The 15682-nt window shown below is 41.2% G+C and overlaps 1 protein-coding gene across 5 annotated transcripts in view; it reads right to left on the reverse strand.

The window, feature by feature from the left end:
- gramd1a (GRAM domain containing 1A) overlaps window positions 1-15682 on the reverse strand; it is a 30459-nt gene that overhangs the window by 14460 nt on the left and 317 nt on the right. Inside the window, exons 1-9 of one of the 5 annotated variants that reach the window (XM_056379900.1) lie at window positions 14911-15048; window positions 11363-12421; window positions 4027-4246; window positions 2977-2997; window positions 2605-2689; window positions 2307-2410; window positions 1987-2082; window positions 1546-1626; window positions 518-636 (exon numbers count right to left, since the gene is read on the reverse strand). In XM_056379900.1, coding sequence (XP_056235875.1) covers window positions 518-636; window positions 1546-1626; window positions 1987-2082; window positions 2307-2410; window positions 2605-2689; window positions 2977-2997; window positions 4027-4246; window positions 11363-11826 — 1190 coding nt within the window. In that variant the 5' untranslated portion in view covers window positions 11827-12421; window positions 14911-15048. Of the gene's footprint in view, window positions 1-517; window positions 637-1545; window positions 1627-1986; window positions 2083-2306; window positions 2411-2604; window positions 2690-2976; window positions 2998-4026; window positions 4247-6641; window positions 7030-11362; window positions 12422-13709; window positions 14160-14910; window positions 15051-15682 lie in introns of those variants that run through there. The other 4 variants (XM_056379901.1, XM_056379903.1, XM_056379902.1 and 1 more) reach the window with 4 other exon arrangements.

Raw genomic sequence — 15682 nt, forward strand, 5'->3', positions numbered from 1 at the left:
GAGACTGAGTGAACCAGAGACACATACAGAGAAAACCAGACTGTGAGAGAAAGTGTTAGTTAGAGAACTTAGGGACAGGTTTAGGAAATCTTTAACCGACCTGGAATTCAATGCATTTATTATGCTAGCTGACATTAAAAACAAAAGTTTATAAATCTAAACTTAATGACTTGTATAGTGTATGCACCAACAACATGTTTTTCCTAGTTAGCTAGGATCTGCATGTTTGGTTAAAGGAAAAGCAAACTAAGGCCTCATGCTACATGCATGTCGGTTGGTCTGGTCATGTTTACACATACGTGCAACCTGAGAACCTGATGAGCATGTTTTTTCTGCTGCTTTTTCTGTTTCAGCAAGTGACCAGAATAAAATTACAATGTAGACAGTCAACAGAATTTAGTGAAAAGTGTGTTTTTGTATGTGTCGACAAGCATCCACATATGCATCAACAATATAAGCCTCTCAAACAACATGAACTGCGCAACATATTATCATGTTTTCACACATGAACACTCACAGTAGGCCGTTCATGTGTTCGGCAGTGGGGGAGACATAGTCGTCGTCTTCACTAGTGAGGCCCAGTTCAGTGCCGTAACACTGGTGTACGATGTGCCAGAGCTCTTTCGGGGACAGAGACTGTGAAAATAATAAACACAACATTCAATGGATCAAATTGAAATGACTGACTTGATGATACACAGCAGATCCACAGCTCTGCATTTCCTGCATTCATCTATAGTTTAGTAGCACCTGTTGACACAGTTGGCTCAGAGTGTATAGCTAATGCGGCTAACCCCGACTACATGATACAGTGAGGTGCGTTAACTAGTCTGGGACATCTCTGTTAATTGTGCAGAATTGTGTATAAGAGTTTATATTGGTTCGTAAGGCCCCTTGGATGGCAATCAATTCTAACTGGAAACAGGATGGCAGCACTTAATGATGTGCTGCTTAAGTAGTCAATATGATATGAAAGAGTGAAAATGGGGATATCCAACCAGTCATGCCATTACAGGGAATAAATGCATAAGGCTCACGTTTCACATGAGTCACAAATTTCTGTCAGACTTTGAAATTGTGCTGACCTCAGTGATGATCTATAAATTTACTTCATCATATCACTACAAAAAAAACAGTAAGTTTGAAGTTAACACTTCTGATTGCAAACACAACATAGCATCTGATGATTGATCTTGGCAGCTACCTAGTTTTTGTTAGACAGCCTTTTGCAGGTGAAACAGTAAGTCATTTCCAGGCACCGGTATAAAGTCAACATCACGTAATGTTTCCATTGCATGTGCAGTTTCATCTCACCATCAGTTGCCATGTGCTTTAATACTAAGCTGCTGTGTTTCTGCACCAGCGCTGTTCAAATAAATGTCTGTATTCAAACTCAGCAAATAACAGTGATTTGTTCTCCCGAGCCTGTGTTTATGGCTGTTTCCTGCTTCTTGACGCTGTGTTCTATTCTAAGATGTTAACTACTCGCCGTGTCACATCAGACAGCAGCATAAACCACCAGGGCGGTGGGAGAGGAGGTTGTACCTTGTCCAACAGCGCATTCTGCCACAGACGGAAAATCATCATGTAGCTGCGATCCCTTGCTCCGAAAGATGTGAAGAAATGCTGAGAGGGTAAATATCGGTGGGACAGGAAGGAGGGAGGGTAGGAAGGAAGGAAGGAAGAAAGAAAGAGGGGAGAGAGAAGAAAAATGTGACAGTGGATTTGACGAATGGTTTCCCTCTGTTGGGATGTTTGCTTTGTCACATTCAGTGCAGAAGTTGAGTCAGCTTATTTCATACTGCTTCACTGGCAAAAAAAAAAAAGGATAATTCGAAGTGAATAGTATCAACAGCTGACACTTTTCATGCTTTTATAAAAAACATACTGTAAAGGATAGTGTGTTAATACACCATGGAGTAAAATTAAAAGTCTCCCGTTCATTGAAAATACTACGGCCCATTATCATTTGTGCTTGAGTCTGACCTTCTCATTGTCGGTGCTGATCTGGATGGCGTTTGGGATGAGCTTAGCAGTCTTCTCCTTGGTTATAGAGGTCACATCTTTCAGCAGGATAGTGATCTGAACAGAGAAGGACAGAGGCTCACTGTGTGTATGCTTCAGTGTGCGTTTCTGTGTGTGATAGTCTTATCTCACCGAGGGCCTGAACATTATCTGTATTGATCTGCAAACATGTCCATTAAAATGACTTCTTATCTGATTGCAGGTGTGACATTAACCAGGTTACAACGGGCATGTGTTTGACTGGCGCGTGTAAATGTGTACACAGTGTGTGCATGACTTACAGTGGTTTCCCAGCGGAAGATGTTACTGTAGAAACAGAGCCAATTCTCTGACAGATAAAGGCGGCCCTGAAGCAGTATGTCCTTCTGCAGAGCACAAGAGTAGTCTGAGGAAAGAAACAGGAACAGAAGAGAGGTCAGTAGACTGATAAACATCTGCTTGTATCACTTCACCAATTCAAAAGGTTTGCTTTACGGTATGAGGTTTTGATGACACAAGTGTAGTTCGCCCAACATGAGCAGGGCACAACAGAGTTTATCATATGCCAACATGTCTTTGGCACTTCTATATCTCACTCACCCACTATAAGTCGCTCTGTGTCAGGAAGTTTCTTAAAGAGTTTACGAAAATCCTCGTTCCGCTGTTTGTATGTCGGACTGAGAACCTGAGAACAGGAAAAAGAAAGGAGAACATGGTATTTGAATTCACAACTACCCTTGCGTCGCAGTCAGTAGCCCCGGGCTAGACTGGGATATTTGGCTAAGCAAGTGAGAAAAAAAAAAACTGTGTTTATCTAAAAGATAAACACTAAAATAATTCAACTCCAATGATTAGCATTTTACTATGTCAACTGGTTCCACCCGCATGAAACTTAAAAAAACAGACAAACATCAGCAAGGCAAGTACCCCGGAGTGAAAATGCATAATGAGGGGCTGTTAATATATACTTACATTGTACCAGCTCTGCATTTTCTGTGGAGAAAAGAGAAGCATGCTTAGTAATGAACAGTGCTAATGTTTCTCTGTAGGAATAAAAAAGTTTACACTACTGATTCTCAGCAGATATGGAACATCTATGAGCTTACAATGCTCTGGTAAAGTAGCCCTCTTTGATATTGAATGCATGCGATTGTGCCGGTCCAGTCCCTAAGCTAAGTCTGTTTTCAGTAACCTTGAGGTTTGGCAGTTTCAAGAGCTGTCAAAACTATCAGCACTTCTTCATTTTAGAAAGGTATGCGTCACTAACCAGCTGTAATGAACAGTTGTTGGTATTTTTTTTAAAAAAGCTGTTGTTTCCACAACAATGAGCCTGAAATAATAGATATGTGAATGCTTAAACAAAACCCTCAGGCACACAGGTTAATTTACAGGGAGTAAACCTGCTAACATTTATATAGTATAAAACAGTCTGCTGAGAGGAATGGTCAACACTGCAATAGCTCACATGGCTAAAAAGGAAGGTAAAGGAATTACAAAACAAACATTTACAATCCCTCATGATATCTGGTGTAGATGGAATTTTATTGGCATGGGAGGCCATGTCCCACCCACCCAGAAACATTTTTGGTATCTAAGCTGTTTATTTATCATGAATTTCTTTCAAAATTGTGACTGAAAACGCTGTTGTAAGTGTAGACTGATCTGATTAAGAAATTCTGCCAGAGCGGTGCATTCATGCACAACTGTTTGCTATTTTGTTCAAGCTCTGCAAAGTCATAAAGAAATTGATTTTGAGTCTTTGATGAGGACACGCCACAAAACTGTAGAATAAATGGCCTTGAAATAGCTTTGATTTAGTCATGACGTCATTCATTGGGATCACATGAAAGAGACTTAAGTCTGACACATGTAAAGATTAGACAGTGATCATACTGTATATTAAACTGGAACACAGGTAGGAAGTTCTCACCTTTATCTCTCTATGTCTGCATGTCTACTGACTAGGATTTAAGCTTAGCAGAAATCTATAAAATATCTTGGTCGGTGGATATTCTGAGGTACCTTGGCATTGCGGCTGAAGTGGCGAGAAGCAAGTGGGTAGGCGGATGTAAGGGAGGAGGCAGAGGGTATGGAGGGTAGTGGGCTATCTGAACCTCCACCTCCTCCACCAGCGCTCTTCTCTCCTCCTCCCTCGGTCTCAGTGGCCCTGCCACCCCCGAGGACCCTGCGCCGCAGGGAGGGAGAGCTGCCGGGGGTGCTGCGTGGAGAGTTACTGGCTGTACTGGAGACAGAAAAGACAGAGAGAGAGAGAGAGAGAGACAGAGAGCACATTAGCTCAGGAGGGAACCGTGGAAACAGTTTCATATTTCATTGCTAAATTTCACTCTGTCCTGCCTTTAATGTCATTTTTTAAAAGAAAGGCTGGAGGCGTTTCCTTTTTAATAATAGCATACCATCTCAAACTGCCTAGTGAAGACCAAAGAAAGGCTATTTAAGGACAGTGTTATCAGCTGAACTCATTTTGACTGGTACAGCAGCAGACAGTGAGGGTATTTAAAACCGTTTAGTAATATGTCTTAAGACAGTCCAATCAAGAAATGTAATTACAAAACACATGATCTACAATTTCCAGTTTGTGCTGTAATAACAAATTTTCATTTAGGTTTGTCTCCTGGTGAACTTGAGGAAAGACAGAGACACACATTTCACTGAGAACAGAAAAACATCATTTGACATACATAACAGCTATATAGTTGCCATGACTTTGAATTAACAGTGTGGACTAGAGCTCAAATGATTAACCAATTAATCCATTAATCAACTGACAGAAATGTAATTAATGACAACTGTGACAATCAACCAATCTTCTGCTGACACGTTTGCCCTCATGTAATAACTACTGCTTTTCTTTCTTTCGTATTAACGTGAACTGAAAACCTTTGGGAAACACAAAATGAGCAACTTATAATTGGCATTTGTTATATTTTACATTTCAGAGCAGGAATTACTGGCACAGCTTCACCTATGTCCAAGTGTGGAGGGGTCAAAACTCCAGCAACAGCTGTATAAAGAACAACGTCATTGTAAGACCTTCGGGTTTTGGCCTTCATCAGGTCCATGGTCATCTTATATGCTACACACTTAATGGACAAATAAATGTTTCCGACACGCTGCAGTCTCTTCTGACCTCTTCATGGGCATCCTACTGTTTCCCGAACCACTTGCATCTAATGTTCAGGTCAGTGACCCATGAAAGTGCACCTCATTCCTCTGTAAGTAAAACAACCGCCGCATTCACCATCAGTCATCTTAGAAGTTTGCCTCTCTCACACACACAGCTATTTATCATCGCTCATTCTATAATCCAAAGTGGGCGCCATGAATAAGATGTGAATGAATCCTACAATTAATAATTTCATTAATGAAGCCAAAACAAGAAGTCAACACTTCGTTTAATCCCTTTAAGCCAAACTGCTCTGCACTCACCCCATTCCTCAAAGTATTCCCATATTAACCATTGCCCTGTAACTATTTTCTAAATCAACAATCTGAGATGATTTTTGTACCATCTCCCTCCTAATCTCTGCCATGAAAGTTTTCCATATTGTTGATAATTTAGATAATTTATTATTTTTTTTACCTTACTTTAGACATTTTAGAAACTCATCTTTTTATGCACTTTAACTGAATATTGTCTATATACTCTATTATAGTGTGTGGCGGTTATCTTAGAGTGACAATGTTGTTTCTATTAATGTTTTCTTGCTGCCCTCTTGAAAGGGAGACTTTACCATTTAGTTGATTAAATAAAAGGAAAAATTTGGGGGGAAAATATGAAATGAGCACAGCTGTAAACTTGGAAACAGCTGTCCTAACCAGCTCAAAGGCAACATCACTGTGGCAGGGAGAGAGAGCAGTGAAGCCACAACTAAAAAAATCACCAAGTTCGTTTTGCAGGAAGATAAACCCAGAAAATATATTAGCTCATCTACTGCATTAAGCTATCTTTGGGTAAACGTACATCAGCGCTGTAAATAGGCTTGCTGCGCTGTCAGTCAGTGCGACCAGGACAGACTGATGTGAATCTGTGTCAGCCAGCATGTGTTTACAAACCGGTGCTAAATCCGTCTTCAGCACGAATGTAAAAGGCTAACCGACACAAACCTCTAGCTGCCTCTGTGGTGTGCTTCACCCTTTATATTGCCCTCTTGTCCTAGCACACATTACAGCGAGGAGAACTTGCACAGATCGCCAGCTAATGGGAAGCTAACACACCGGCTACCCGACGTTATAACGGGACAAACACCTGAGAAGCACGAGCCTTAAAGAGGAATTATACAACTCGACCGAAAAGCACTATGTTGTACAAGGCTGATGTTATGGTCAGTGAGACGGGATGGAGAGGGTGTGGGGACTGTAGGTAGACCGTGTCAACGAATGAGCACCGACAGGATGAAGGTAAACAAAACGAATCACCGCTGATAACAGACCTTGGCTGCACATCTGTATTTTTTTTTACATGAACCATGCCGGTAACATCCAGATATTATCAGTGGGATTCGGTCATTTGATCACACCAAACGCCCATGAACGGTACATGAGGACCGCGGGCAGACATCACTGTGCAACACATGCTATCCATCACACTACCGGAGACTCTTGTTTATGCCACTTACTCGAACATGTCATGAGGCGTTTGCGATCCAGCTGATACACACACAAAATAAAACACACGCGCGCGCGCACACACACACACACGCGCGAGCTGCTGCTTTCTATTGTATCAATATGGCACCGGTGTCCCTGGTGTGTGTGTGTGTGTGTGTGCAGCTTAAGCAAGCCAGACGCTAAAGGGGTGTATGTCCGCTCTTCTGCCTCGTTTCCTTCGGTTAGCGTCGGGGTGGAAATGCACCCATCGTCCCACCGGCCCGGGGGCAGATGTTAGTTTCCCCTCGTGTCCGACGCCCAAGCAGCACGCAGCCAGGTACCGGACAGACCGCTGCTCCCTATACCGATTGCAGTACCCGGTAACGGGCTGCTGTCTCTGCGTCCATCCGTAATCCCCTTTGCCACTAGGGAGCGAGGAGGAGGAGGGAAGGGGAGGAGAAGGGAGGAGGAAGGGAGGAGGAAGGGAGGAGGGAGGGAGGAGGCGGCGACTCCATGTGTTGAGTGAGGCCTTGCTTTTATAGTGAGGTGGCGATGAACTGGGGGCACCGATAAGGATGATAAACCAGAGTCGAAACTGAAAGGTTTTATCTGAACTCAGAGGAACCAAAACCTGACAGACAGCCGACCGCAAAAACATTTACCAACAGCGTTATCTCTGACATGAAGGCCTTTATCCGCATATAAAACTATAGCAGCCTCTATATGCTGCTTCAATTTGTTAACCAGCTTCAGCATTAATCTCTCATTCATTATCCCATTCATTTCTGGGAATCCAGTAGCATTTCCAACAAGACAACACAACAGATGTTTTAAAATGGATTGATGAACCTCATGAGTAAATGATTAGTGGATAAACCGACTATTTTTGATAAATGGTTTTTCGAAAGTGCCAAAAATTCACTGGTTCTGACTTTTCAAATGCATATATTTGATAATTGGACCAAATAAGCAATCTGAAGGAATCACTTTGGTTTCTCGGAGACTGTCATAAGCACTCGTGACTCATTTCTGAGATTTTATAGACCGAACAATCAAGAAAATAATCAGCAGACTAATCAATGATAAAAATGGTAGTTAGTTTAAGATCTAAAGCCCCCTTTCAACCTGTGATGCAAACAAACTGGTATCATATGTAGTTCTGCAATACCAGTTCGTCCCTATGTTCACTATGTATATATCATTAAAAAAAAACAAAAAATAGGACTATCATTGTAAATACAGAGACCATAGCTGACTGTAGTGAATCCACCTGGCCAAAGCCCAGAGCCCACCCAATCCCTTAACCCTCAATCTCTCTGTCCATCCCTTTGGATTAGAGTCCACATCATAATCCAGGCTGGGCTGAGCCAGGCCCACATCTCCAACCATTCTGTCTCCCTCTCTGTAATCTGCTTTTCTGAGGTTCACCAATGGCCCATGATAATGTCAGAGTTTAACGGGCCAAGTGGGCATCGAGAAAAGAGACAGAATGCAGCTTAAAAGAAAAGCTAAAAAATATGTACAGGATGTACATTTTACAATACGGGGTATAGACTACGAGATGTTAATGTTCTAGCCTTGCACCTTTCTCCTTCCTGCTTACAGAAACTCCTGCTCTCCTAGCAAGAGAGAGAAGAGCAGCGCAAGTGAATTTATGCGAGAGCACAGATTTTTTGAGTCTTTGTGCTAATTAGGAGATTGTAGCTTCTGGCAATTTACACAGTGCAAAATCAAAAAAAACTTAACCCCTTAACCACCCCTTACTACAAAAAATCAAAGGAATCAACATGACTATAAAAGCTGATAACAAAAACAGGTTCAAAGCTGATAAAATCGCGCTGGACATGAGATACTGAGCAGCAACAGTGAAAGGAACTTCAGAAGAATGTGTGTATTAATAAATCAGACAGAGTGCATGTAAAAGCACCAACTGAATGCAGAATATGTAAACCGGAAAGTGAAAGAGAGAGCACACTTACAAACTCTGTGTTGGTGTAACATCCTTTGCAGTTATGTTGATGCAAGTTTGATTTTATCTCAGAAACTGACAATTTTTTTTTTTTTTTTTTACACTGTGTTTCCACTTGTCCAATACTCGCACGTAAATTAATTATACAGTAGTGCACAGAAAATAAAAAACATCTGCTCCAGAATCAACCTTAGAGCCGACTGATCAGAGTTGCTTCAAACAAACTGTTCATAAAAAAGGTGCTATGATGTGTCATCAATAACAAGTATAAAGGTATCTGATAGAAAAAAAATTCTTACAAGCTTCTTATTGCACTTAAGACTTTCCTCCACTGACACACACAAATTCTAAATTCAAAGACATGACAATAGATAAGAGCTTTACACATTAGCAATATTTAAAATTAGAGGTCTATCATATTACATATTCATATAGGTAAACACATGATAAGTTCTTATGACGATTTAACAAGATGTTTACATCAAAATAAGAACAACGACGTCACTTTGTAAAGTGGAATTTCCCTTTCAGCTGTGCTGTGGAAAATGCATTTGTGCTGGTTGCATCTAGAAACTGAAAACCCATCCGATGCAACTATGCCTTAATTGACCAGTGTTCTATAGAAAACAATTTAGATAACAGGTCAGTAGACCCCTGCTAGATTTAGTCCTCACAAACAGAGTTGTTCCCATACTAGTATTGGAAATGCCTTTGATACTTCCCACAAAACAGTTTCGGGTATCAACAAATATGCAAGTCTATGCGCTGATCCAATACCACGTAATTTATTGATTTCCCGGAAATCAATTATTTTTCGCTGCTCTACAACAGTAGCTTAGAAGTTGGACTGTGCAGCCGCTAGCAACTACAGCTCTAACACCTCATCATTGTGTTCAGAAGATCTTTTGACATCTTCTGTGAATACTATCAATGATAAATCACCCTTGATTAGTGTCCACTGGATTCACACCCTGTATGAAGACTGACACCAGTAAATTGCTGTGCAACAGCCTGTCTGAAAAGCCTTTGCAGCAGGCCTGGCTTAAGCCACGATCAAGACAAACTTGAGCATAATCATAAACTGTTTCGATAAGGAGCCGGAACTAAAAACTCTTACAAAATAACAATAACAATAACAACGTCCCACGGATGTTATGAAAGTCAAGGTTAGCTGGTCTGTGGTTCGAAAAGAATGTCCACTGCATCAAATGGCTTTTGTGCCAACAGCTGAGTTTATGTGCAAACCAAATTTCCACTGTTTAACAGGAACAATAAACATTTGCCATGAGGCCCAGGAGGAACTTAGTGCCCCACCTTTGGGGCAAACTGTACAGCCTTGTCCAGGTTGTTTGACAAATGCAAATCAACTGTGCTGGTTGTGTAGGTTGTCATGCTCTACAAACTGCCACAAATATCTTCAGGATGGTTTTAGGCAATAATGGCTTCCTCAGCTGTCAAGTGTTTTATGTGTGAGTCATCCTATGACAAAATAAAACATGAGCCTTTCACTGAAGAGGTGCATATTTGTTATCATTTACTTGACATTGTTTAAAATTCCATTGTTTAAACCCTAACTTTCACTTGCGTTTTAAGCAATATGTAGACATTAGTTCTTCACTATAAAATCCAATTGTCAAACCACCATTGGAAGGGTCATAACGCAGATCTGGATAGTAAGTTTCATTAATATCCAGCAAAATAATATAACTGGATCAATAAAATGATGTGTACATGAAGAGGACAAGGGCACAGCTGTTCATATGGAGCACAGGAGAGAATCACCCTCTGCCTGCCCTCTGTAGCCCACTGCAGTGGTGCCCAGAATCTCCTCTGATTGGACTCGCATGACATCATCAGACTAGGGGCCCGCTCCCATTGGCTGAGGGTGATGTCATGATTCAGAGCAAGGATAAATGGCGCATGAACCCCGCCTCTAGCTCCTTGTGACTGACCCAGCTCTGTTTTTCCTTGCTGCTACAAGAGCAGTCTCAATTTCTTTGTTTACAGTTTACATAGTTTTGTTGTTATGCTTATTTGAAGAGGGCATCTATTCTAAAAGCTTACATTATTCTCCAAAATACCAGTAAATAGCTGGTCATATGATATGTATTATCCATGTTTTTTAGTTTTTAGTGCAGGGTAGTGTGAGAATTTCTTGCTTCATCACTTAAATTCTACAATCTGAGTGTTGGCCTGATTTTTTTATCTGACGTCACTGCGTACCATGAATCAACTCAGCTTAAATCAGGATTTTAACTGTGTAATCTGTCCTCACTAGTTTTAGCCATTAGCTAATTAACCACACACTGTTCCAAAATAGTTGACCTTGTGTGGCGTTTGAGAAAAGTGGACTAAGCATAAATCTGTCAGAAGTAAGGCCTTTTTGTTCCCCACCAACATGTGCAAATGAGAGGCTACTCATGTAGTCAGTCATTGCAGGCAAATCTGGTCTCAGTAGGCCTCAATGCAAATTAGCTGAGGTTTTACAGCGCTATAAGCGTTGAATGCCCATGAGAGAGTCAAACATAGTGCTGACGGTGTGGATGCTCTGTTCCAAGCCATTGAACCCTATGTGGTGCTGCTGCTGTAAGATAAGTGAGCTCATCTTCAAGGAAAGAGCCTTCAACTGAATGAATGAAGAAAAAGAAACACTTTAGTTTGGGCCCTTTTCTCATGAGGGTGTAAAGAAATTGTGCACACTAGCATTTCATTTTATTATTTATTTCATCATAGTATGTTAAATCTTTGGCTGGTTGTTTGGGATGAATCCAGCACACTAACCTGCAGCTGTCCCAGTCAGAGTCTCTGCTGAGCAGGCTCCTGAGGGACCAACGGGAGCGGCGGCTAGGAGAGGGACTACGAGACCATGAGCATGATGGTGGCAGGAGGAGGTCCTGTGAAGGGCTGTCCTGACCTTGCTCTTCCCCCTCCATCTGTGTGGCCACAGAGGGGGAGGGCGAGGGGCTTCTGTGTCCAATGGTGCCCTTCTCCGCAGTGTCTTCTATTACAATTTGTGGTGTTTTACCTCGCTTCAGAGTGCAATCTTGCTCTTCCTCATTTCGTTTCTTAATTCGGGTTCTGCTGCGGTGGGATCGACTGTGGCGGCTGAAGCGTGACAGTCTAGGGCTAGGTGAGCGAGACCAGGACTCTGTATCTGAGGAGGGGGGCAGGACAGTCAGCATTGGGACAGGGATGGGCTGAGCCAGAGTGATACCCTGCGGTCCCACAGGAGAGGACATAGTCATTTTCAGAGCTTTCCGTGGTTAATTTTCTCTTACAGTCACGTCAAGGACAACAACACGGGCTTGTGGCATCTTTAGATCTGAGACAGACCCATGTCGCAAATCAGTTCTGACTTATTAAGTAACACTAATCCTAAATAAAAAATTAAGTCTTCCCTGTATTTCTTGTGAATTTAAGGTTTCTTCACATCAGGCGAGTAAAATTAACCATAACTGGTAAAACCACAGAGCGATTCACAAGATGACAGCAGTGTGGGTGTTTCTTCACAGTCAAAAATGATGCAACAGTAAGCTGGGAGGAGGCTTGTCAGATAATTTAACAGGCCTTATCTTTAGGTAATCCATTTCCAGTTGTCCAATCTGCACATATGTTGGCTAAGAGTGACTAAAATGCTCTCTCATCCATCTTGTGTGTTTAGCTAATGTCCCCACCCCGTCCTTCTCTGCAGCACTTGCACTGTCCGGTGTTACTCTTTCTTCAATACTTCTCTCTTCCTCTCCCTTTGGCAGACTTCAAGCTTGCACTTGCATAATCAAGCTCATCTTTGCAAGAGTTGAGGTCTCAGAAAAAGACAGATCTGAGTCTGGAAGTAGCTACCTGAGGAGTGAAAAGAGCAGAGACTTTGCATTCAAAAGGCTGGCCTACATCTGACTACATCTGACATTTGTATGTTTTTTCTTTAAATATTATTTGTTCAATTTTCCCACTAAAACGAATGATTGCAAGACTAGGGCTATTTATGGCTCATCTTTGCTTTGCCAATTCTGGGAATATGAGGTATCATATGTCAGAGATGATGATTTGCAATGAAATACTGTTCCCGCTCGTCGCCGGTCAATAAGATGTTTTTTATGGAGCGATAGTTCATGTCACTAGAATGCAGGTTTGGAATATTGTTTTATTATTTTGGTGGCATTATTTGAGATTTTCTCCCTTCAAGTAACTCAGAAATAGCCGTAACTCTGTGAATATGGTTCTGACAAACACCAGTCACTGTTGGTTCATCAGTGTACAGTACCAGACACAATGACAGATTTCATCCCCTGTGTGTTGCAAGGAAAGCCCATACAGATCAGTTCCTGAGCAAAAAAAAAGCAGGTGTTTTATCTAAATGCCAGCATTTCCAAATGCTGACCTACTAAAACTGGCCAGAAAGAACAAACACGCAATCCCACATACCAGCTACCAGACACTATAACAGACATAAACAACACACCCTCTAAAAATAGTAGTTCATAACAAGGTCTAATTGCCACTATATGGTACCAAGGTCATAACTACATGAAAACATACTGCAGATGTGTCCTCCAACAGTGAAGGAATATGTGTGTGTTACTCTATTGTTTGCCTTCAAAGCAGGCACTTCCAAGGCAAGGGCCCAAGCACGTCTGACAGTATTTGCTGTGATCTGTTTGAACAGGAACAATCTTGGCACAGACTTGTTTGTCCAGAGTAATCCAACCATAATCCCCCTGTAGCCTTCACTCTTTGGCTAACACCAGCCCCATCTTATAGCCATAAAACACAAGCCACATTAGCCTATAACAGTACAAAATTACACGTCGACCACACAGCCAATTCAGATGCAGTACACTGAGGTACAATCAAATCATGTTCTTGCTGCGTGAAGCCAGTGCGCAGGAACAGCTGATCCGGTGGTGTCAAGTTCATCACATAACATTAACGCTGTTCATTTTTGGCTTCACAAACACATCGCTTCAGTGATCTGCAGTTATGTGAAACAAAGCTATATCTGTTGACATGATGATGATGTGCGCAGTTGAACACCCAAAAAACAAAACAAAAAAAGGTTTGCCGAAAGAAATAATAACATAGCACACAAAAACTTTTTACAGCCTGGTTAAACTTAAGCTGGAGCTCCTACCTCCCATTGGATGAGTTTCCTCCGTTTCTGTTATCTTGCTCGGCCTCGAAAACAAGCCGAGCGACGTTGCGGGGCGCAATGTTAAAATCCACTTTTTCACAGGAACACATAACCATTATTATATGCGTGAAGGGAGCATCCGCCGGCTGCAGCTAACTGTTAGCCTTTAGCCAGCTAAAGCTAAAGACAAACAAGTTTAGCTTACGTTACCCCCTCCGATCTCTGAAGGCCGACAGCTCACAAAAGATGACTATCTCGCTAGAATGCTTTCATGTCCACCGGAGAAAGTGCTATTCCGACGTCTTCCATTTTCACTTTAAAAAACACCCCGGTATAAAACACTGTTATCAATTTGATTTCAAAGCTCAAAACGAAAGTTAGCTTAGCATTATTGGCGTGCTAACTTAGTTTAAAGTTAACAGACAATACGTTTTTTGTCGAAATGCGAAAAGCAACGAAGTCAGTCAATCGGGCGATTTATTTAGTACGTGGGGGGTTACGACAAATCTCATCAAGAGAAAGTATTATCCCTGCTACATATATTTAATAAAGCATAACCAACCTTACTCTTAAAATCCATTTTTTTAAAAGAATTATATAATAAACGTTTATTATTATGTAATCGCCTATACACAGCCACCGGCAAAACAAGCCGAACACCCCTCCGACAAACTTTGTGGTACAGTCCCGGAAAATAACTGTTCAGTGGATGTGGCGAGAAGAAGAGGAGTGTTTACAACAAACAAACCAAATCTATCGAAAAACTGTTTTATCCTACATCAACCTTAATTTTCCGATTGAGTTAAAACAAAGCGGCCCATGATCTGCACCTTGTTGTTAGAGATAGGCTGTTTTATTGCGAATAGAAACAAATGGAGAAGTGTCATGCATCGACGGGACTTTCTTCTAGCGTAAACATGGGGTCAACACAACAGCTTTACTCACAATACCGCGAACCACCAACATGATAATACACAGATTTAGCATATTTTCAGAGTTAATTTGAAGGGAGTTGTTATGTGGCCAAAATCAATGGAGAGAGACACTGCGACCCCTTGTGTCTAACAAGGATGTGTGCAGGCATTATTTATGAACTGATGGCTTATGCCTCATCCTGTATCTCATTATCAAGCAGAAAATTATTATTTGGTAGCAACAAAAAGGCAATGTGGCGTGGCTTGTATGGGCATATTCATCTCACCTCCTGCCTCCTGCAGCAGCATTGCTCCATATGGTCTCATGCACTATTATAAGTAGGATGCAGCCTGTAAGATATTGGATATCCTCTCCTCCAGGACACATACAGTAAACAAGGCCAATGACAGGTCACCTTGTCTGAAGCTGAAAACAAAAGAGCAAACATTGACCAGACACTTTCAGGTGCAATGATCCATAAATGTGGATATTTTAGCAGATAGATGTATATTAGTTTAAAATGTACACATAGCTTATACAGCGAAACTGAAAGTTGATTTTAGCACTATAACTGTAATTTATTTCATTATTGATTCTTTATTATTATTATTATTTTCCCAATTAATCAAGAAAATAATAGAAAACCTTCTGACTATTAGAGAAATTATTTCACGTTAATGAAAAATGGCCTAAACAATTTCGTAAAGCTCATAGTAACATCTTCAAATTGCTTGTTTTGTCTGACCAACAATTCAAAACTCAAAGATCTTCAGTTTACCAGCGTAAGACATAGAAATGCAAAAAATCCTCACAACTGAAAGGTGGAACAAGCACATTTCTGCTTGAAAAATTATGTTGATCAACTATTGATTAATTGAATAATTATTTGAGCTCGTGGATTAGTACCCAGCAGTTTTAGTGTACTTTACAGGAAGTACTACTTTAATTTTATCACGTTTCTAACACACACCCCAACATAACATATTCACACACTTTGCATCTTTCAGTCCTATTCCCATAATGTTGTGCACACATTTTAAACATTAGGGCAGATATTA

This window comes from Seriola aureovittata, chromosome 7 (genome assembly GCF_021018895.1).
Source record: "Seriola aureovittata isolate HTS-2021-v1 ecotype China chromosome 7, ASM2101889v1, whole genome shotgun sequence".
Classification (NCBI taxonomy): Eukaryota; Metazoa; Chordata; class Actinopteri; order Carangiformes; family Carangidae; genus Seriola; species Seriola aureovittata.